General features: G+C 30.8%; 3 protein-coding genes across 3 annotated transcripts; 1 reads left to right on the forward strand and 2 right to left on the reverse strand.

The window, feature by feature from the left end:
• Positions 1-60: 60 nt before the first annotated feature.
• IntS4 (integrator complex subunit 4) lies at positions 61-8,232 on the reverse strand. The gene is made up of 15 exons (XM_076400313.1): positions 7,724-8,232; positions 7,469-7,668; positions 7,168-7,420; positions 6,821-7,116; positions 6,567-6,765; positions 6,343-6,511; positions 6,093-6,287; positions 5,827-5,980; positions 5,657-5,772; positions 5,343-5,586; positions 5,142-5,289; positions 3,522-3,702; positions 3,243-3,466; positions 2,961-3,183; positions 61-315 (listed from the first exon to the last, which is right to left on the reverse strand). Exons 1-15 carry the CDS (start codon positions 7,778-7,780, stop codon positions 95-97), a joined length of 2,880 nt encoding a protein of 959 aa, XP_076256428.1. The 5' UTR covers positions 7,781-8,232; the 3' UTR covers positions 61-94.
• Positions 8,233-9,099: 867 nt separating this feature from the next.
• On the forward strand, positions 9,100-13,314 carry LOC143192715 (golgin subfamily A member 2). The gene is made up of 7 exons (XM_076398212.1): positions 9,100-9,340; positions 9,489-10,215; positions 10,273-11,000; positions 11,052-11,265; positions 11,462-11,712; positions 11,805-12,026; positions 12,098-13,314. The coding sequence occupies exons 1-7, from the start codon at positions 9,287-9,289 to the stop codon at positions 13,172-13,174; spliced, it is 3,273 nt and encodes a 1,090-aa protein (XP_076254327.1). The 5' UTR covers positions 9,100-9,286; the 3' UTR covers positions 13,175-13,314.
• A 3,457-nt stretch (positions 13,315-16,771) lies between these two features.
• LOC143193894 (putative ATP-dependent RNA helicase DDX23) lies at positions 16,772-20,106 on the reverse strand. The gene is made up of 12 exons (XM_076400326.1): positions 19,750-20,106; positions 19,494-19,673; positions 19,183-19,427; positions 18,998-19,124; positions 18,674-18,935; positions 18,454-18,618; positions 18,187-18,387; positions 17,971-18,129; positions 17,668-17,836; positions 17,410-17,612; positions 17,143-17,334; positions 16,772-17,052 (listed from the first exon to the last, which is right to left on the reverse strand). The coding sequence occupies exons 1-12, from the start codon at positions 20,005-20,007 to the stop codon at positions 16,835-16,837; spliced, it is 2,379 nt and encodes a 792-aa protein (XP_076256441.1). The 5' UTR covers positions 20,008-20,106; the 3' UTR covers positions 16,772-16,834.
• Between the last annotated feature and the right edge of the window lie 1,043 nt (positions 20,107-21,149).

The raw sequence follows: 21,149 nt of genomic DNA on the forward strand, positions 1-21,149 counted from the left end.
TACAGATACCTTTAATTAACTGAACGATGGTACAGGAATAATGTAAACAAAACACAAAGGTTAAATAAACATATATCTTTAATACTATTAAAATTTACAAAGCCTTTTTGATGGGCTTGGGTGCTACACTGACTTTTACAGGCGGACAAAGATCTAAAAGCGTAGGATTTGCATCTAAGTTGGTTTTTCTCTTGCCAATGTCTGCTTCAGGGACATATAGTGCAACATTGATTTCCACATTGCATGCTTCAGACCAAACTTGGTGCGATATTAGAACAGAACTTAAGAGCCTTATATTATGTCCAATCTGGGATTCTAAAATTAATTTATTATTACAAAATAAATCAACAATATAAATATAATAATATAAATCAATAATAAAAATAGAATTTATCATAAAACCATCTTATAATTCAATTTTGATAACATCATACCGACAAAAATATTGCATAAACTATAAGACAATAGCAGATACAAGTTACATCCTTATAAATCATCACATCCTTGCAATGTTTAATATTAAGTTGGCAGAAGATCATAAAAGACAAACTAGCGGACAAAGGTATAATTAATACACACACAAGTGTTTTACAACTCAAATCTATGTAAGCGACCATATCACTTTAGTCGGTTCTTCAAGTAAGAGGTGTTATATTGCGCGGCTAACACGGCTTTGAATATTGTTTTCTTTTTTTTTTCTCTTTCCATGATGACCAGCTAGAACCAAATGGTCTTCTGCTGATTTCGCTTCGGGGTATGAATGTTTTGCGGGCGACAGAGACCCTGGGTTACGACTGGGATTGTCGGAGTTGGTTTACTACCGAGGTTTGTGGATGGGTAGGGATTTAATCAAGGTGTTGTCGTGTTCTAAGGCGCCTATGGAGAACCTTACACTGAGCATGTTCATGAAATTCTTCACAAACGGGTGAGTGTTGACGTTCCTCATAAACCATGGGGCATTGAGTAACGCGCGGACTTTTTTGGATTGGAACACTTGTAGTAGTTCAAGTTGTCTCTCAGCGACATACCTGCACCACACTTGTGCTCCATTGGGGCAGACTGGACGGACTAGCATTTTATACAGTGTCGCTGTCTGGGGGATTGGCAGTTTACTTTTTCTGAGTGGAAATAGTAGGCTGTACACACCATTTCATTTTCAAATAGCATGCTGTATTTGGGCTGACCATTGGAATCTGCGGTCTGAAACTTTCTGGAGCCAGGGGATAGGGAGGCGCGGAACTCCTTCTTGCGGTGGAACAGAATAGCGTGAGTTTCGCTTGGGCTTATCTGTAGCCACCAGAATTTGTACCACGCGATCGCTTGGTTCAGCTGGACTTGGAGTCTGTTACAAATAGCGTCGGGACAATAACCGGTTGTGAAAAAAGCGGTATCACCTGCATAAAATGCTGTGTGGGAAAGTTTGTGGAGTGAGAAATCAGCCATATAAAGATTGAATAGGGCTGAGGCTAGTGGAGCACCTTGCGGGACTCCTGCGGAAATCTGTTTATGAGAGGAGACTGCGTCACCGATCCTCACTTGAAAGGACCTACCGTCCAAGTATGAATCTAGCAGGGATATAAGGTCATTCGGTAGACCAAGCTGTTTCGCTTTGAATATTAGTTCATGGTGCCATACTTGATCGAAAGCTTTGGGGACATCTAAAAAGATGGCTCCAGTTTTTTGACCTTTTATTAGTTCCTGATGGATTGTTGCTGCGACGCGGGCAGCTTGATGGAGGCATGAATTTTTGGCACGGAAACAGAATTGTTCAGTAAGTTTGGAGAGTGAACTATCAAGCTGATGGGCCTGTAGTCAGATGGATTGGACTTGGCATTTATTGCCATTATTTATTGATTTACATTTATTTATTTATTTAATTTACATCTTACATCTTAGAAATAACCCTCGTTATCATAATAGGACTTTAAATATTGTGTAGATTGGTTATACCAAAGCTATAGTCGACAGAACCAATGTTTTGTGAATACAGCTGGTAGGATAGACCATCTAAACAAATTGATTGAAACTTTGCACAGCTTGAAGTGTTGTGTTCTTGATGCATATTTGGACATTTTTCGGTTTAATGCTAATTTCTATTATTCGACTGTCCAAACATTAAGATTTGAAAAGCTCATATTACAAAATGCATCGTCAATTCCAACATAATAACCTAACTTTTGCAGTTAATGTCAATTTGAGACCATTTAAAATTACCACCAGTCACAATTTAAAGTAAACTTTTGTTATTAGATGATTGCATGTATTTTGATTAGAGGTATCTATTAGTGATAATGCGAATAATCAATGTAAACAGCGCAATCCAACCTTATTTAGTCTATACACATACCAATCATGGAATGCTTAAAATTGCATTATCGACGTTTATTACTTTTGGCGTTTAATTGGAACAAACCTGATATTGAAGCCCACTAAACATTTTCTGAAACTTATGGTGATGCTACTCTGTCATATCCCCAATATCATTTTGGTTTCGGCGATTTGAAAGTGGTAATTTCATATCAATGTCAAAGAACGGAGAGGACTAAAAAAGTTAAAAGGCAATGACAACCCTTTGTTCAGATCGTGTAGCATAGCTTCAAACGGTTTCAAAATGTCGAAGAAAGGCGAAAATGCATCAATAATCGAATAGCTGTCAAGCCAACATCGTTTTTTCGATATAGTAGTATCGCCATGTTTACAGGAAGATGGTAAAAGTTGTAGAAAATGATGATGCAATATTTTTTATGTATATAGTGCCAATGTTTTCTTTCTAATGTGAAAAATTTTCAGAATACATGCAAGTACGTAACATAATTGAAGTAAGATTCTATTTAGGACCGGATTTAAAACAATAAGTTTCAAGTAGCTGACACAAATACTTTTATCTTCAAGGCTGTAAAAATTTACCAAAACATAATTACACAATAACACACCTAATAAATTAAAGAAAAAATTATTACCTTCATTGCTGTCATAATAAAGAGGTTTCAAATGTTGAAACTTCGGTAAAATAACATGCATCTTTTGATCGGGATACTTAATTTTCAATCTAATTCTACTTGGATCCAACAGATATCTTAATTCAGCTTCAAATGGAACTGACATAATCAATCCAGCTGTAAATTTAAGAGAAGTGTCTGTTTGACCGGTAGGTTCAATAATTGTAGCAGAGCTCATTCGAATCTAAAATATGTATAAAAAAATGTTATATACAATGAAATGCATGATATTTAATATCTTACGTTAATATTTGGTGTAGGTATGTGCCCTAGTTTCGATTCTAATAAAATTGGAATTAAAATTCTCGCTACTGTTCCTGGTTTTGGTTCCTCTAGCTGTGATAATTCTTTAAAAACCAAAGCTGTAAAACTATCTGGTTGAAGATTACTGTGAGCTAAATCTTTCTGCATGCCTTCTACAGCTGTTAAAAAATGATGACATGGTGCTAACGCAGATGAATTACTTCCTTAAATTAAATAAAACTATGATTAATATTTAATAAAAATTAAATAAACAATTACCTTTAACTATATATACCAAGTTCAAAGCTAAAGCTCGTAATCGAAATTGCTTTACTGCACATTGTTCTGCAGGACTTAATCCAACAAAAAAGAATTGCAGCTTAAGACAATGTTCTAGGAGATTGTGAATATTGGTTTTTAAATTATTTAATTGTTGAGTTGCTAATGTCGCCGGATTGACCTAACACAAAAAAACATCAGTGTTTGATATTAGGGCCTTGAATATGGTTTCGCTATTTTTATTTTTAAAAAAAGTTACAACAAACATTGAAATATCGTTAACGCTTCGAACCATAAACCTGTTTTCGGGTATCTTAAGCATTAATAAGATATTAGCTAGTAAATACAGAAACAGATTAGGTACGACTTCCCATTTAGATATCTGTAAGTTCTCACGAATCACTTTGTCGTGTTTCTGCTTGTAAATCTTCGTTCCTTCAATACCCATGTTAAATGTATGAATTTAATGCAAGAGTTTGAGATATTCGTCTTTCAACATTACAATAATAATTTTAAGACGAAATCGACATAATAAAAAAGGAACTTTCTGAAGTGAACGTGATCCATAGTTAATCGGTAGCCTGACTCTTTTTGCGTTTAGTTGTGCGTCCAAGAATTTGATGAAAAAAAACAATGATAGGGCTACTGCAACAAATAGAAGATTCCGTAATATTCGAGGTTTTCACTACCTAAATGATGCGCTAGGCATTTCTCTAACTTGAAAATATACCAAAACGTACGGAAAGACCACTACAACACTTGATAAACCAAAATTTAGGTGATGAAGAAATGGTAGAAAATAAGCAAAGTCTACCATTCAGTCATTCCATCAGAACCATTCAATTCTGAAGCAAAGCGCTTTAATTGTACACAGATTATCATTACACACATTTTGCACAAAAAAAGTGGACCTTGGAATTTTATTTTCAGATGGAGCATATAATCTATTACATATACACTGTAATGACCTTATGTGCTTCGACTTAGACAGACACGAGGAACAATCAGCTTCACTTTTGGAAATGAAGGAAAATGTACAATTACAATGAATTGCATGTATCCAGAGTGCTACGTAGATATATTAGACTTCATTTTGCCTAATTCTTTTTACATATAATCAAAGAACCTGGTTTTAGCACGACAGAACAATGTTACACCCGTCCTATATATCTTTTGTCGTCCTATATAATATTGAAATTGACCTCCAATTAATTTCTGTAAGACGTATATCAAACATAGTATACTAACTTTGGCATAAATCGACTTTAATTGCCCAATTGAAAAAAAAAATACCAGCAAATGGCAGTTATCACAGTTTAGTTGCTAATTCGCTATAAGAAAGTTTACTGTTTAATGAAATGAGTTCCGCGGAGGATTTATATTCGGAGAATATTTTTTATGTGTATTTCAATAAGTAATAAACATGTTATCTAAAAGTAAACTCTATTTTGTGACACATACAATATAAATGGTAACGAAAATTATGTGCAGATGAAACGATTGACAGGATCTTGAAACTTGCTTATACAACTGTATATACTGACCAAAAAAATGACGCGTATTTCGTTTTAAGAATTATTCAAGATTTTAATGCAACTAACGACTGATAAAATTACATACCCAAAATCCTTTGTCCAATATTTGCAAAATTTGAATTTGAGCACCAATATAAAGTGCTGTAAACTGAGCTGTACCAGACACAGTTGAATCCATGTCACTTAAACTAATCAAATGTTCTTTTGCAGTTTGTAGAAGAGAAATATGAACTCTAAAATGAATATCAATTAATTTTTATTTAAAATATTTCATCATAAGACAAACCTTGACATATTTTCTGCCATATCCAAATTAGCAATAACATTATTTAAAAAAGCTAAACTTTCAGGCACTGACAATGGTCTAGATATCATGTTTCCTGTAGAATCTGGTAAACTTAAATCTGATACAAATTGAGGCATAGTATCTCTTAAATAAGAGTAATGCCTTAAAGTGTGTGGTTCCAAAAGTGGTATTATACTAAGAGAATATCTTGCAGCATTCAGTATCAAAATTAAAAGACAAATATCTAAATATTCTAAGGAAAGTATATAATAAGTTCAAATAATAAAAAAATAAAAGTAAATTTAAAAGGATACAATGTGGATTTTCAACATCAGGCTCAGCAGTATCTAAAAATGGATGTATATTTAAGAAATGTGGCACTAATGGTAATACAAGTTCAGGGTGTTTAGCCCCTACACTCTGTAGGCATCTTGAAATAAATATATTTGTTAATTTTATCTTAACAATAATATATAAATACTACCTATATGTTGACCTCTTATCTTGAGGGTATTTCTTCAAATTGTCTAGTAATTTTTCTACACACATTTTTAAACCAGCTGTAGTGGACATTTTACAAGAAGCCAACATCTTATGTAATCCTTCTCTAACATCTTTAGAAAAGTCTTCCAATGCACCTAAAGAAATAATGAAATAATTTTGAAATATAAATATACACTTAAATACTCTTAAGTTTTATAATATAAAATAAAATCTACTTAAAATATAATACCTAAGTTATAAACTTACCTAATATAGTTTCCAGTTGATCATCTCTTAAAATAATATGTTCAGATATCAATCTTAAACTATCAATTGCTTTTAACCTTACATCTTCAATTTCATCATTAAACATATCAACCATAAAATCTAGAGCCATATTAGCAAACTGTGGATTACTTATAGATAATTGACACAATGATTCTACAGCAGCTGATCTCACTTCTGCACATCAAGGCATTATTTTATTATATGATATATGTGTTAATTATAATATTACCTAAAAATTCATCTTCTAAACCATGAACAAATGCTCCACATGCACCACTACTCATTAAACTAATACTATCAGCATCTAAAACTTCCTTTGGTGCATCATCTGCCCATTTTTTACCGCTGGCCCATTCCCCACTAGTTACATTTTCCCAAGCCAATTCATGTGCAGTTCTCTATAATAACATATGCTAAATATATATTGTAAAGTAAAATATTTCTATAAATTACCTTCCTTCTCATATTTGACATTAACTTTTTATCCAATGTTTGATTTAAGAATTTTGGACTCACAAGTTTCATAGTACCCAATAATTTGGCTGCTAAAGTTCTTACATGCATTGATAAATCAGTTACACCATTGCAAATTTTTCCAAATGCATCATCAATAAGTCTAATTTCATGGTCACTTCCAGGTACTATAATTTCACTAAAAACAAGTTAATAAAATTTCAATAGTTATTCATATACTCCATAACTAATACTTTTCTGAATAAGTATTCCCTAATATCCATATAAGTTTTAATGCAACACTTCTAACAATTTCATAGTCATCCTTTAAAGCATCAGATACATAGACATATATATTTGGGTTAACTTTAAACCCTCTGTCATACAGTAAAATTACAGTTTGAAATGCCTGACTTCTTACACGAGCATCATCATTATTAAAGTATGAACTAATAAGATGGAATAATGCCTCAGCATCTTGACCAGCACATAAAGGTACATAAGATCCAATAATCTCTAGGCAACGGCATTTAACAGCATGATTTGCATCCTAAAATATTCATTTACAAACTTAAAAAGAAACATTACCTTTAAAAATTACCTTCAAATAATGTTTAGCAACTTCAACTAACTTCTGATGGAAAACTGTTGTATTATCAAAAACAAATCTGCCTAACTTTAAAATAGTTTTCATCCCTTGTGAAATAACCTTATGGGAATGATCATTTTTTAATAATATGATAGTCTCATCAATTATATTTGAACTTTCTAATGAATGTTCTTGACCAATATCAGATAATACCATTAAAATCTTAACTCTTACAGCAGACTCAGATTCATTTTTAAAATAATCACTACAAATTACTGTTAGCAGATTTAAAATAATGTATTTAATTTAACACCTTAATTTTTTGATAACTTCTGAAATATCAGCTGCATCTATTTCAATTTTTTCAGATATTCCAAGTAAAAGTTTTAATGCTTCATTGCTGGTCTTACAATCTTCTAGATGACCAACTATTGTAACCAATGAATTTGTTATACCCGTTAAAGGTTTCTTTACTAATTTTAATTTTTTAATTGGTACTTGTGTTGGTGCCTCCTAAAATATAATTGGCAAATAATATGGGTTTACTTATATTTAAGATTTAAGTGACCTGCGTGATTATTTGACTATATTCAGCTAATGCCCTTTTCTTTAAAACTGCAGCCATTTTTCAAGTTTTACGATAACTTTATTCCCGATTGCATCCACCGAATAAGTAATACATTAAGTAGTAATTTCCATATTTCGTGACTTCATCACAAAATTAAAAAATAACTGCTTACAAACAACCGATAGCTGTTAAGTCAGGTTCATAAAAAATGTTAGGTTAGTTTTGTTCGATTATTACTTTTATTATCGATATTTCTCGACTATTATCTTTCAATTTCAAAAGTTCTAGGACTTCTTGAATGAAATGTATATTATACAGATATTAATTGGATGGAAATTTACCGATATTCTCAATATTATTCCTAAATAAATCGATTATATCGAATTAATATTGATTTTTTTATTATGCCCAATATTAGTTAGAGGGTTTAGTAGGAATGCCAAAAAGTATGGGTATTTTTTGCCAATATTTTTTTACCTTAATTTTTTACCTTTAAAATTAAAATCACTACTTTTTGAAACATATATATCAACACTTATTTATATATATAGGTATTTTTTTATAAGAGCCTTGTGTTCCAAAAAAATTTATATTTTTCTCCGATATATCAATATTATTCAAAAAATATCGAAATCCATATATCTAAAAATTAAAAAAATTTGATACATACATATATCTATTTTTTTATTTTGCGTAGTTGATACAAAAATATATCGATAATTTTTTCTCCAATATAGCGATATATTTTTAAAAAATCGAAAACCATATATAGATATTTTTCAATAAATATTGAAATTTTTTTGATCTGTATTATATATATATTAAATTATAAATTATATTAAATTAATTATATTAAATATATATATATTAAATATTATAAAAAACGTTATAAATGGTACTACATTATAAAGGATTATTCAAACTATTGCAATTAGGGTAAAGAAAATGTCGAGTATTTCGGTATCGATATATTTTTCTGGCCGGTCAACACCACTAATTATATATGACGAAAAATACCAAAATTACCTTATATTGTCATTTTCCCAAAAAATATCGATATTTTTGGTCGATATAACGATTTTTTTAGTCCATTTTTTTCGATATGTTTTAAAAATAAATTAAATATATTTTTAATAAACCTTTAAAATTATTGCTTAATTTCAAAGATTTAGTGAACTTTAAAAATTAAGTTCGTCAAAAATATAAGTATTTCTTTTTTAGGCTAATATTTCACTATTTTTATATTTTCTTAAAAATATTGATATTTTTTATATTTGTTGGAAAATATATACCCATATTTTTTTTTCTCCGATATAACGATATATCGATATTTTTATAAATATCAAAAACGATATATCGAATTTTTTTTAAATATCGATATAACGAAATATCGATATTTATTCGCGGTGCAACACCCCTACCCCTAATGTATAGTCGTTTCTTCTTTCCTTGCCTTCAAATTAAAATAAGAATATCAACTTCATTTGCTTCACTAAGTAATATTTCTTTAGAGGAAGAATTGTCATTGTGTCTTGTGTCAATTTTATAAATCAAAACAAAGCCATGGCTGATGCTGCAAAAGAACAAAAGTTGAAATTAGCAAACTCGAGAAAAAGGGTAAATATTCTGCCTATATATATTACTATATTAATTAATTGATGTTATTGGATATGACATATTAGTGATAATAGATTTTTCATAAATAATTATTAATGGCCACATCATCATTCATCTGTCACAAATGTATATATAATATAATTTTTAGTTTAAGGAATTGCAAGAATTAAAACGAAAAAGGGAAGAGTGTCAATCTGTTAAAGTTGCATCATCAGCTGAAACAAATGTTACTGAAAATAAAGAATTAATTTTTAAAAGTTCATTAATTGAAAATAGTGAACTATCTACCCCTAAAGATAACTTGAGTTTAAATATAGACTCTAATGAATCTAGTAAAATTGTTGAAAGTGAAAATGATTTAACTAAAACAATAAATGATGAGTTAATCTCAGCACATGCTGCAGATTATTTTGACACAACTAATTATCCATCTACTAGTGGATTTTTCGAAAATTATACACCAGAAAAGGAAACAGAAACAGATTCTAACAATCCTTCACTTCTATCATACTTTAGTGATCCTAAAGAGTGTAATGATAATGTAGAAAATATAGGAAAGGCAAAATATTTTGATAACAGCCGGCATAATTCTCATGTTTGGGACAGTTTTACTCCGACACAAGGCCAACAAGATTATGAATTGTTTCCACAAGAAACTGAAACTGGTGCCTATAGTAATGAAAGAAATGATCCAAAAACTGAGGATGCAGTAAGTTTGGATGATCCAGAAATAAAACAGAATGAAATTAGTGAGATGATAAGAAAAAGTATTGAAAATCTGGTGTTTGACTCAGAACCTACGTCACAATATTATCAAAATCGTTTGGAAAAATGTTTTTCACCAAGTTATACAGAAAAGCTGGCAGACTATTTAGGTATGTATATTTAATTTTTAAAGGTATTAATATTTCATAATGCTTATGTTATTTTAGGTGCACCAGCCAATAATGAAAACACAGATATTAATATTAATCAAGAAATTGATAATTCAACAAATTTGACAAAAAAGGAAATACAGCATTCCAATGTTGAGAGTTTAAGACAGTTGTCAGATCAGTTAGCACAAATGATTGAGCCAAGTTATGAATATTCATCATCTAGTTCCATAACTGACCTAGAAAAACGAAACATTGAATTAGCAGCTTGTTTAGAGAAAGAAAAAATTAATTCTGAGCAATTAAGGGTTATGAACATTGAACTGCAAAATAGAATATCAAATTTAGAAACCCAATTAGTACAAAATCAAAGTGACATAAATATGCAGGGTGCACAAGAAATAGGCAAATTAAAAAGTGATTTACAAACTCATCTACAAACAATTGGTTTATTAGTGGCTGAAAAAACTGAGCTTTCTTCAAGTTTAACTCAATATGAATTAAGTCATAAACAAAAAAATTCCGAGTGTGAAGATCTTCAAGGAAGATTAAAAGCATCTAGGGCAAGGGTGGCAGAATTAGAAAAAGAACTTCATAATTTGAAGGTTGAAAAAAACAAAGTTGATAATACAGAAGAACAATATATTGCAACATTAGAAAGCTTTAAAAAAGAATATAAAGCCTTAAAGGACCAAAAAGATGAATTAGCACAGGATGTGCTTGAAGTTAGGGAAAAATTAAAGTGTATATCGGATAAAAATATAGAATTGCAGCAAGAAAATAAGGTATATCTCATTGAATATAACTAATTTTCTTTTTACATAAAAATATTTTAGGAATTGACAGGAAAATTATCTTTAGCCGATATAAAAATACAACAGTTGACATCTTTAGGCTCTTTAAATGTTGACAGTCAAATAGATAAATTGACCCAAGAGAAGTTTGCACTTGAAAATGAAATCACAAACTTGAATCAAATGTTAAAATCAGTCCTTAAGGAACGTGATGAATCCTCCACACAATATCAACATTATGCGCATGAATTAAATGGTTAGATTTTTTATATATAAATTTGTTTCAATATAAATTATATTGCATAAATTGTTTATGCCAACAATAATCTTGTATCATAAAGATAAGACCAAATATTTTATGTCATAAAATAATTTGATCCCATTTTTTATTATCCATGTATAAATCAATTCCAGCTCAATAGTACATTATATAATAACAAAATAAATTCTAGCCCAATTAACTAATTTATCAAACAAATTGGAGCAGTTACAACAAGAAAAGGATACTTTACTCCTTCAGGAACAAAATCGTATAAAGCATATTGGAGAACTTGAAAGACAGTTACAGAATTTGCAAAACGAACGTGTTTCTTATTCTACGACTTCCAATACCAATGAATTACGCCAAGAACTTGAGAAAACTAGAGAAATGTGTGTTCAATTGCAAGTAGAAAAAGTATCTTCAGAAGAAAACTATACTAAGGTAAATTGATATGCATGTATAAGTTCAGTAAAATTTCATTATGTACTACATATTTTATTTTTATATTATGGTTCTCATCACTTTTTATTTAGGTTAGCAATGAAAAGGAATTATTACTAAAAGAACTACAAGCAAAAACTGATTCTATTTCTCAATTGGAATGTATGGTAGAGCAGTTGAGAGGTAATCAACCTGATAGTGTGAAGCTGTTGGCAGCAATGGAAAGTGATAAAGTGGCTGCCTCAAGAGCAATCCAACAAAACAAAGAATTGAAACAGAAATTAGAAAGTATGCACGAAGTTTTTAAAAAAATGGTGAGTTTTAAATAAATTATATTACATTTTCTGTTTTACTGTTCTGTTTATCATTTGTGTGTAATTTTTAGGATGATGATAAAGTAGAACTTACGGAAAATCTAAATGCACAACAGCAAACTAATAGAGATTTACTTGAAAAATTGCAAAAAACAGAACTGTCTTTGCAGTCATTAGCAAACGCTATAGAAATAAAAGATCAAGAGTTAACACATTTAAGAGAATCAACAGTGGAGATGAGTAGACAAACAATGCAACAAGAACAATTGGAAGATAGACTCAGGCATTATGAGGCACATGATAATTCAGCTCATATTTTACAACATGAGTTACAAAAATCTCAAGACAAAATTACACAGCTTACATCAGATTTAAATGAATTAATTATAAAAGAGAGAACTAGAAACACTAATGAGCAAAAGTTGCATCAAGAGCTTCAAGACGCAAAGCAAAAGATAATACATTTAAATAATGATGTTAATATGCTTCGAATGAATGGTGATAAAGATGTTAGTAAAGGTTTTACTGAAGAAGAATCTCTCCCTAAACCTCTCCAAGAGAAAGAAGATTGTGATAATAATAAAAATATATTAGACAAAGAAAATGCTATGAAATGCCTTGAAGAAAAAGTCAAGAAAACCATGCAAGAGATAGCTGATTTAACTGAAGAAAAACAAAGACTTGAACATATTGTCCTTCAGCTTCAATCTGAAACTGAAACTATTGGTGAATATGTTGCACTTTATCAGCATCAAAGAATGGTTTTAAAACAAAAGACATTAGAAAAAGATCATCAATTGAAACAGTTAGAAACTGATAGAGAACATGTTAAAAATAAGCTTGATAGATTAAATCAACTTATTAAAAAACTCATTGTAGAAAAAGGTACAGTGCCAACAGAATTACTTGAACACCAAGAGAGCATGAAAGACCATGTAGATAATTTGTGTGAGGAACATACTTTAATAAATAATGAGATAAATAAAATTGCTCAAACACAAATTAGTACTTCAACAAATCAGGATACTACTAATCAGACTGCAGATGAAATAATTTCTTTGTTGTCAGAAATTAAGAGTAGTAATTTGGTACAGCCTGATAGCTTCCATCACTGTCCATGGTGTTCTGGTCAGTTAATAACAGTTTAAATTTGGTGAAATGTGATCAGTTTCTTATTAATGAATTTTGTACTGGGTTATACCTTGTTAATAATTGGACTTGTTAAAGTATTTTATGTAAAATTGCAACTTGTAAACTTTTAATAAAAAATATATACTTTTTAACTTCATGTGATTAATTCATAACAAATTTCCCCTATTTATTTACCCATTTTATGTACACAATGGGTTTACAGATGTATATAATGATATGTAGGATTGATGTGCTTCTCAGTACAGAGTGCAACGTATGTACTATCTTATTTTACTTCATTGCCGTGATTGCCGATTATTCAACATTTACTACCTAAACGCGAGATCGGCCATTGGAGCGTGTATAACCCGCACGACAGAATATTCTTCATATCTTGCAACTATTAAGACAACTCGGCAAAGCCTTCTGCCATTGAAAATAAAAAACTTAAAGACACGGCAAAAAATTTAGCGATAAACAAATCAAAATAACAAAGCAGGAAACTGTAACCGAGGCAATTATCGTCGACATTTTAAAATTATTCAGTGAATTTTAGACTGAAATGCGACACAACTTCAGTCAGCAAATGGGTCAAATCAGCGTGTTCGGGAACTATAAATATTTCTGAGAATCATTATTATAACTATGTTTAGATCTCATATCGGAGACTCATTATCCTAAAAAAATTACATTAAAATACGGGGTTATGATGCATCTGGACAGTAACTGAATAGCTCTAATTATAAAACAAAATATACAGTATTTCCAACTATACCAGATAAAAAAAAAGAAGTACAAGCTACGATGGTTTTAAAAAAGAACTGCCCTGAAATAAGTATAGGAGCTATATACTGTCCGCCAAGATACAAAATAACACAACAATACAGATACTTATTTTTAAAATTAGGCCCAAGGTTTATTATTGGAGGGGACTTTAATGTTAAACACATAGCTTAGGGTTCACGATTACTAACACCTGGAAAAGGAAACTATTTACTTGCAGCAATTAGTATTATAAATTGTAACTATCGTTCAGGGCATGAACTCATCACTTACTGGCCCACTGACAGTGATAAAGTACCAGACCTACTAGATTTTTACATTTCGAAAGACATCTCATCAAATCAAAAGCAAATCGAGAGCTTGTGCGAAATATCATGTGATCACACTCCACTATAGTTAAATCTAATCTTACTAACTGGGACACGTTTAGACTTATAATGCAGGATAAAATCAGTTTAAACGTAAGACTCAAAATTATAGACAGTCTTGAGCAGCAAACCTGAAACATAATTAAACAAATTCAGTCTGCTGTAAAATAATCTATCCCTACATACGAGAGAAATCAGAATATGAGTTAAATTACCCACCACTAAGAAAGGGCAAAAGCTAGAATAGTATGACGCCGAACCAGAGATGCTGTAAACAAACCAATATTTAATAGAATTCGTAATCAGGCAAATCAAGAGATTAAAGAATATAAACAGAGTTGCCAGAAAAATATGTAAGTGAATTAGGCTCGGAAGCGGACAAAGATTACTCACTATGGAAAGCAACTTGGACATTTAAAAGACTATTTATATTATATGATTAATGTATATACCGCCTATTAAAAATAATCGAGATGTATAGGTTCGTAGCAAGTATGAAAACTCTTAATTATTTGCAGACCATTTAGTTACCGTATTTCAACCAAATGAATATAGAATCTTTATAAGATACAATAGATATAAATCCTGTTTATCAGACTGATGTATCTGTAAATATGATTTTTCTGGAAGTTGCCACGGAAATTGACAACAACCTCAATCCTAAAAAGGTTCATGGAATTGATATTTCACCTGGGTTATAGAAATAGCTACAACGAAAAGCAATAATCATGATGACATATATATTGAATGTCTGTTTGAGAGTGAAACATGTTCCGGAATGTCTTAAGGTTGCTCGAAAAATTATGCTTAAAGAACCTAACAAATCAATAGAACAAGTTGGATCTTACAGGACTATTTCGCTGCTACCTGTGATATTAAAATTATTTGAGAAACTGCTATTAAAACCTGTTAAACCATTTATAGAAATGCCAGATTTCCAGTTTGGATTTCGAAATCACCACTTAACAATCGACCAAGTGCACAGAGTAACAGCGGTTGTTGAAAAGGCGTTCGAAGAAAAGAAATACTGCTCTCAATATTCCTAAACGTCTCACAAGCTTTTGACCCGGTATGGCATTTGGGACTAATCTACAAAATGAGCGATTGCTACAGCGGAATTACTGTCAACTGCTGGAATTATATGTTTTTGATTGAGTCTCTGCTCTATATACCAACAACAAAGGAAACAATATTTGGAACATTTGCTGACGACACAATTATAATAGCAAAAGATATTATATGTCTGTCTAAGGCTGTAAAAAAAGTGGAGGTAGCGGTCAACAAGATCTACAAATGGACCAGACACTGGAAAACAGCTTAATTTTTTACTCTTTGTGATTCCACAATCTGTACCTATTTCTTATGTCTATGTTATGTATATAAGGCATGCAGAAAATTACTTCATTAAGCGATCTCCTGTATAAAATATTATCTTATATCGCGTTGTATCACTTTATTTGAAATATAGTATGGAGCATCAACAATGGCACGCAACAATTTATTTCGGAAGCGTTGAATGATGGATATATTAGATCTGCTAGCGGTACCCCATAGTTGGATTCCATATGACCAAATAGGCTTGAGTATAGACTCACACAGCAACAGCTTGATAGCTCTAATGATAACTTGGATTTGCGCCCGATGGGCCAATATATTTGATATAATTTTTATACAACTTTTTAAGTCGAAGTTGTTTTCGTTTAGAGAGTATGAGCTTCTTCCAGGTTAGTTGTCGATCTAAGTGCATACCAAGGTATTTAACTTGCTCTGCTTGGGGGAGTTGACAATGATTGATATTCACTGGTGGACATACCCTTCTACGCACATCTCAATGGTAGGGTAAATTGGAAGCATCATGTTAGACAAAAAACAGAGCAGATTAGACTCAAAGTCAAGTAACTGTACTGGTTAGTCAGAGGATACTCTTGACCTAGAATTAAACAGATTGGTTTATCAAACAATCAATAAGAGAAAAAGCTAATTTGGACATATGGGGTTTTATGAAAACATTAAACCAACTAATAATCCCACATACCCAAAACAAAGTTCTACGATTAATTGCCAATGCTTATCGCTACATAACTAACGCAGCGCTGCAGGATGACCTCGAAAGTGTGGTGTATTAATCCCGTACTCGCCTTACTTGTGTATTAATGACTTGATTATTTGACAACTTCAAATAATTGTAATCTATGTACCTGGATTTATTTGTTCCTCAACTGTACACAGCTTGTAGAATCTCTAATTAGAATGTAGAATTTTTAAAATACTTTAAACTGTAACAAGAGCCCCACTCTTAGAAAGTTAAATAAAATAAAACTAACAAAATAAGTCTATTCCTTTTAAGCCTTCATTTTCCTATTTCTTCAATATCATTGAACTCTTACTGTTTCTAATTATTATTGATATTTTAAGTCCTCAAGTGGCTCCAGTGGTGTTTGATTGTAGAATTAGTATAAGTAATTTTATTTAGAAATATTTCTATATTTAAAGTATTTGATGTGCAAATACAATGCATTTTTTACATTAAGCAAATATCATTTCGTCCCTACGACGCTTGGGTTGATTTGGTTTAGATTGACATTCAGGATGATTCATGAGTTCTGGTGGGCAAGTTGATACAGGCGACGACAGTAACATCTGTTTCAAATCATAGAACAAAGCGGAATCTTCATTTGTGCAGAAACTAACAGCAATACCAGTTTTACCGGCACGACCAGTACGACCGATACGATGGGTATAATCTAAAACACACAAAAAAATAATTATTTGAAGAGATTTCAGTATGAGTTTATCATTAAAAAATTTAGATATGATACAATTATTGCGTTTACCTTCAATTGTTTTAGCCATGTCATAATTAATAACCACCGAGACATCTTTAATGTCGATACCCCTTCCAGCAACATCTGTAGCAACCAATATATCTTTTGCACCAGATTTTAAGCTGGCCAAAGCATATTCTCTCTGTTCTTGTCCTTTACCTCCATGAAGTGTACAAGCATTATAACCAAGTTTTTCCAATCCTGAAATAATATTAGAAATACAGAACTTAGATCTTGTTAAAAAACTGAAACTAACAAGTTATTCTGTGTTTTTACCTTTAGCAAGGACATCCGCCCCTTTCTTTTGATTAACAAATATAATAATTGGAGGATCGATACCCTTAGACAGATATTCCATAAGTTTACGCCTTTTGTCATTTTCACCAACAATATGAACGATCTGTTCTACTCGTTCAGTTGGTTTACCAATTGAACCAATATAAACCACCGCAGGGCGCCTTAAGTAAGTTCTTGCTAATCTGTAAATATTTCATCATCTTAAGATCTGTATAACACAATTGCACAAAAATTTACCTTTCAACTGCTGGAGGCATAGTAGCTGTAAACATCACAGTCTGCCTATATTTCTTTTTACTATTATAGTTAGCCAATAAAATTTTGCTATCTTCAGCTTCTTCACTATCAGGCTTTAAATTTGTGACCGGCATATATTCCAAGATTTTTTGTACATCTGGCTCAAAACCTATTGAGAAAATTATATAAAATTACTAAGATAATTTTCATTTCTAGCATTGACATAGTTTTAATAAAAGTATGGAACTATTTTCATGTTTCTCAGTTCTCAGTATTGAAATATTTAAAGAAACATAAATTTACCTAAATCTATCATTCTGTCAGCTTCATCCAATACAATATAAGTACACTGATTCAGAACTAGATATCTATTCTCTAAAACATCAATGAGACGACCAGGAGTAGCAATAACAATCTCACATCCCATTCTTAATCTAAAACCTTGTTCTTCTCTGCTCAAACCTAAAAAAAATATTGTAAGCATATTTACCTTAGAAATATGTTAATAATTTAATTTACCTCCTACAACAACAACAGTTCTAATACCCAACGGTTGTCCAAATTTCACACTTTCTTCTTCAATCTGTTGAGCCAACTCACGGGTAGGAGCCAAGATAATTGCATAAGGTCCTTGATCAGCAACTTCATTTCTTTCAATTTTAGGCAATGACTGAATCCAGGAGAGTAATGGAATAAGAAAAGCAAGTGTTTTACCAGATCCTAAAATTTTTAAATGCAGTTATCTCAAATTCATTTCTGAGAGATCAATTATAAAACTATATATACCTGTTTCAGCAACGCCAATGATGTCACGATTTTGCATGCCAATTGGAATAGCTTGTCTCTGAATAGGAGTTGGTTCTTTATAACCAATTTTATCAACAATTTCCAAAAGTTCTTTTTGAATACCAGATTCTTTCCAATTACGAATTGGTTCAGGAATTTTTCCTCCTACGGTAAAGAATGATGTATGGAGTTAGAGTAAATCCTATTTACTTTTAATTACCTTTAATAGTTATATTATAATCTTCCCTAAATATTCGCCAATCTCTTTCAGTCATTTCCTCTTTTTCTTTTTCGGACCAGTGCCTATCATCCCATAATTGCTTCTCCTCTTTTCTTCTGACCTTTTTAAGTCTTACTTTTTCTTGAGCTTTCTCAGCCTCGGTTCTTCTCTTTTCCAGAAGTTCTCCATAAAATTTACTTTGATCTCTCTTCTGGGCTTTTATATCTATTCCAGCTAAATTACCACGTCCAAAAAATTGTACCTAATAAAAATTATTACCTTTATTTATTATACTCATAATATGAAAAAATCTTATGATAATACCTGATGTTTTTCTTTATACAGTGGATTATAATCTAATGAAGTGTCTTCACCAGCATCCCAATCAAACACAAATTTTCTATCATTTAATCTTCTTACTCTTCTTTTCTTTTTGATAAGACCCAAATATCTAAAAAATTTAGATAATCATCATTATTAACTAGAGCTGTTCTAATATTTTATTTTACCTTTCTTTAATGGCATCTTGTTCTTTCTCTTTATCCTTGTCCTTTTGTTTTTCTTCATCTCTTTCTCTATCTCTTCCTCTTCTATCTCTATCCCTATCATCCTTTCTATCATCTTGTGTTCTTGCTACTTGCATTGACTGAACAATTTTTCGTTCTTCATCTTGTATTTTCCTTTGCTTACTAATTTCCTCTTGACGTCGTTTTAAAGCTTCAGCTACTCTCTGTTCTTTTGTCAAGAACACAGGCTAAATATTGGAAACAATAACTTAAATTCATTCTTGCTTTCTAATTTTTTTAGTTTCAGAACTTACTTTACTCTTTGCAATATCTTCTGCTTTCTTCTTAGCTAGTATTTCTTCTAATGATAGAGGTTCTTTTTTAATTTCTTCTTTAACACCAGCTTTTATATCAGTTTTTACATCTTCTTCTATTTGTAAAGCCTTCTCATCTTTAGCTTTCTTCTCTTTTTCATCTCTACGATCTCGATCATCCTTAAATGAAGAATAAGTTTGTATACATATAATTTAATATGATTTACTTTCTGAAAACAGAAAAAAAACCAATTACCTTTCGGTCTCGATCAGTTTTATATTTATCTTTCTCAGACTTGCTGTCATGTTTGTCATCTTTTCTATCGGATTTCTCTTCTCTTCTATCTAATCTTTCTTCTTTGAGGTCTCGCCTTTCATATCTTTCCCTTGAACGTGACCTGTGCCGTTTACGAGATCTTTCTGGGCTTTTCGAGCGAGACCTTCGAACTCTTTTATCCCTTTCCTTGTCAAAACGATCTTTACTTCTCGAGCGACGTTTTTTGTCATTTCCCATAGTATATATTTCTTAAGGTAAATAAATAACAGAATACAAACTAATTATAGGCATGAATACAAATATAACCTTAAATATGATCTTCTTCTTCAAATTGACTATTCATTTTATATTCGACAAGTCTATAAAATGAACTTGTATATGGATTTAAAATTCGTAATTAAACACAAATTTAACTAAACCTGTAGAAAACTGATGTATATATTAATTTATATTACATAATATACATTTAATTAAAATTTAATATTCTGCAGTATTGTTAGTTGCATAAGAAACTAAATAGAAACCTTAATTTTTTTCAATAATTTTTATTAATATGATAAAGATAGTCTTTTAATACAATTACTTCTATATTGGGAATAAATTATATGACAATGTGAAGTAGTTAATTATAAATTAAATTAGTCATTTTTAACTATGATTAAAAAAAATCACTTTTATTTAAAAAATATTCAGTATATATATTATATTTTGGTCTTTCCTTTAAAGGCGGTTAGAAGCGAATACCACTTGGAGTAATTTGAGGGTGAAAATTTGCAGTTCATCGGTTTCAGTAATGTAATGTGAAAATGTTGTGGTAGCCAGTGTGGTAAATACGCGTTAAATACGTTTTAGACGTGTTTTATAGAACCTGTTTATTTAAAGTTCAACGAAAAACCCGATCCGATAAACATTATATTTATTGATTATTATATATTTAGATTATAGGAAATCATATATTTAGGAGAGATGGGTTTTAGTTATTAGAACAGCTTTTATGATCAAGTAATTTTTTGATAAGATGAAGCAGATTCACTATTTTCCATTCTTGATAGTTGTTGATAGATTTTATGGTATACTGAATATGAATTTCTCGTATTCTTCTTGAAAAATTATACTAAATAAAATAAAAATCATTTAGTAGATTAAATTGTTTTTCGGATGTATCACAATAATTTAATCATCAATGAATAATGTAAATAATGAATAATGTCATCAAAATAATTTACCAAAATTTGTGAACAGATTTTCTCTAAGAACAGTTGATTTTGGGATTAGAGCTTCTTTTCTGTTCTTGAATGATGCTTTATTCATATTATCCATATTTATCGATTTGATAACTCAATTTGAAAATATATATTTGGTTGATATAATTTCCTCTT

The sequence above is a fragment of the Rhynchophorus ferrugineus genome, unplaced genomic scaffold, assembly GCF_030347505.1.
Source record: "Rhynchophorus ferrugineus isolate W39M unplaced genomic scaffold, kcgeb_rfMv2 rfM3, whole genome shotgun sequence".
NCBI lineage: Eukaryota > Metazoa > Arthropoda > Insecta > Coleoptera > Curculionidae > Rhynchophorus > Rhynchophorus ferrugineus.

Bases quoted from the DNA above. Each gene is read 5' to 3' on its own strand.
- IntS4 (XM_076400313.1), bottom strand. From the start codon at position 7,780: ATGGCTGCAGTTTTAAAGAAAAGGGCATTAGCTGAATATAGTCAAATA. The intron at 6,512-6,566 runs GTAATTTATAGA...ATGTTATTATAG, and splicing joins TGTCAAATATGAGAAGGAAG to AGAACTGCACATGAATTGGC. The intron at 3,467-3,521 runs GTAATTGTTTAT...ATTTAATTTAAG, and splicing joins CTTGGTATATATAGTTAAAG to GAAGTAATTCATCTGCGTTA.
- LOC143193894 (XM_076400326.1), bottom strand. From the start codon at position 20,007: ATGGGAAATGACAAAAAACGTCGCTCGAGAAGTAAAGATCGTTTTGAC. The intron at 18,619-18,673 runs GTAATTAAAAGT...TCTTTACCGTAG, and splicing joins TTATAATATAACTATTAAAG to GAGGAAAAATTCCTGAACCA. The intron at 17,613-17,667 runs GTAAATTTTTGT...AAATATTTACAG, and splicing joins ATGCCTCCAGCAGTTGAAAG to ATTAGCAAGAACTTACTTAA.
- LOC143192715 (XM_076398212.1), top strand. From the start codon at position 9,287: ATGGCTGATGCTGCAAAAGAACAAAAGTTGAAATTAGCAAACTCGAGA. The intron at 11,713-11,804 runs GTAAATTGATAT...CTTTTTATTTAG, and splicing joins CAGAAGAAAACTATACTAAG to GTTAGCAATGAAAAGGAATT. The intron at 12,027-12,097 runs GTGAGTTTTAAA...TGTAATTTTTAG, and splicing joins ACGAAGTTTTTAAAAAAATG to GATGATGATAAAGTAGAACT.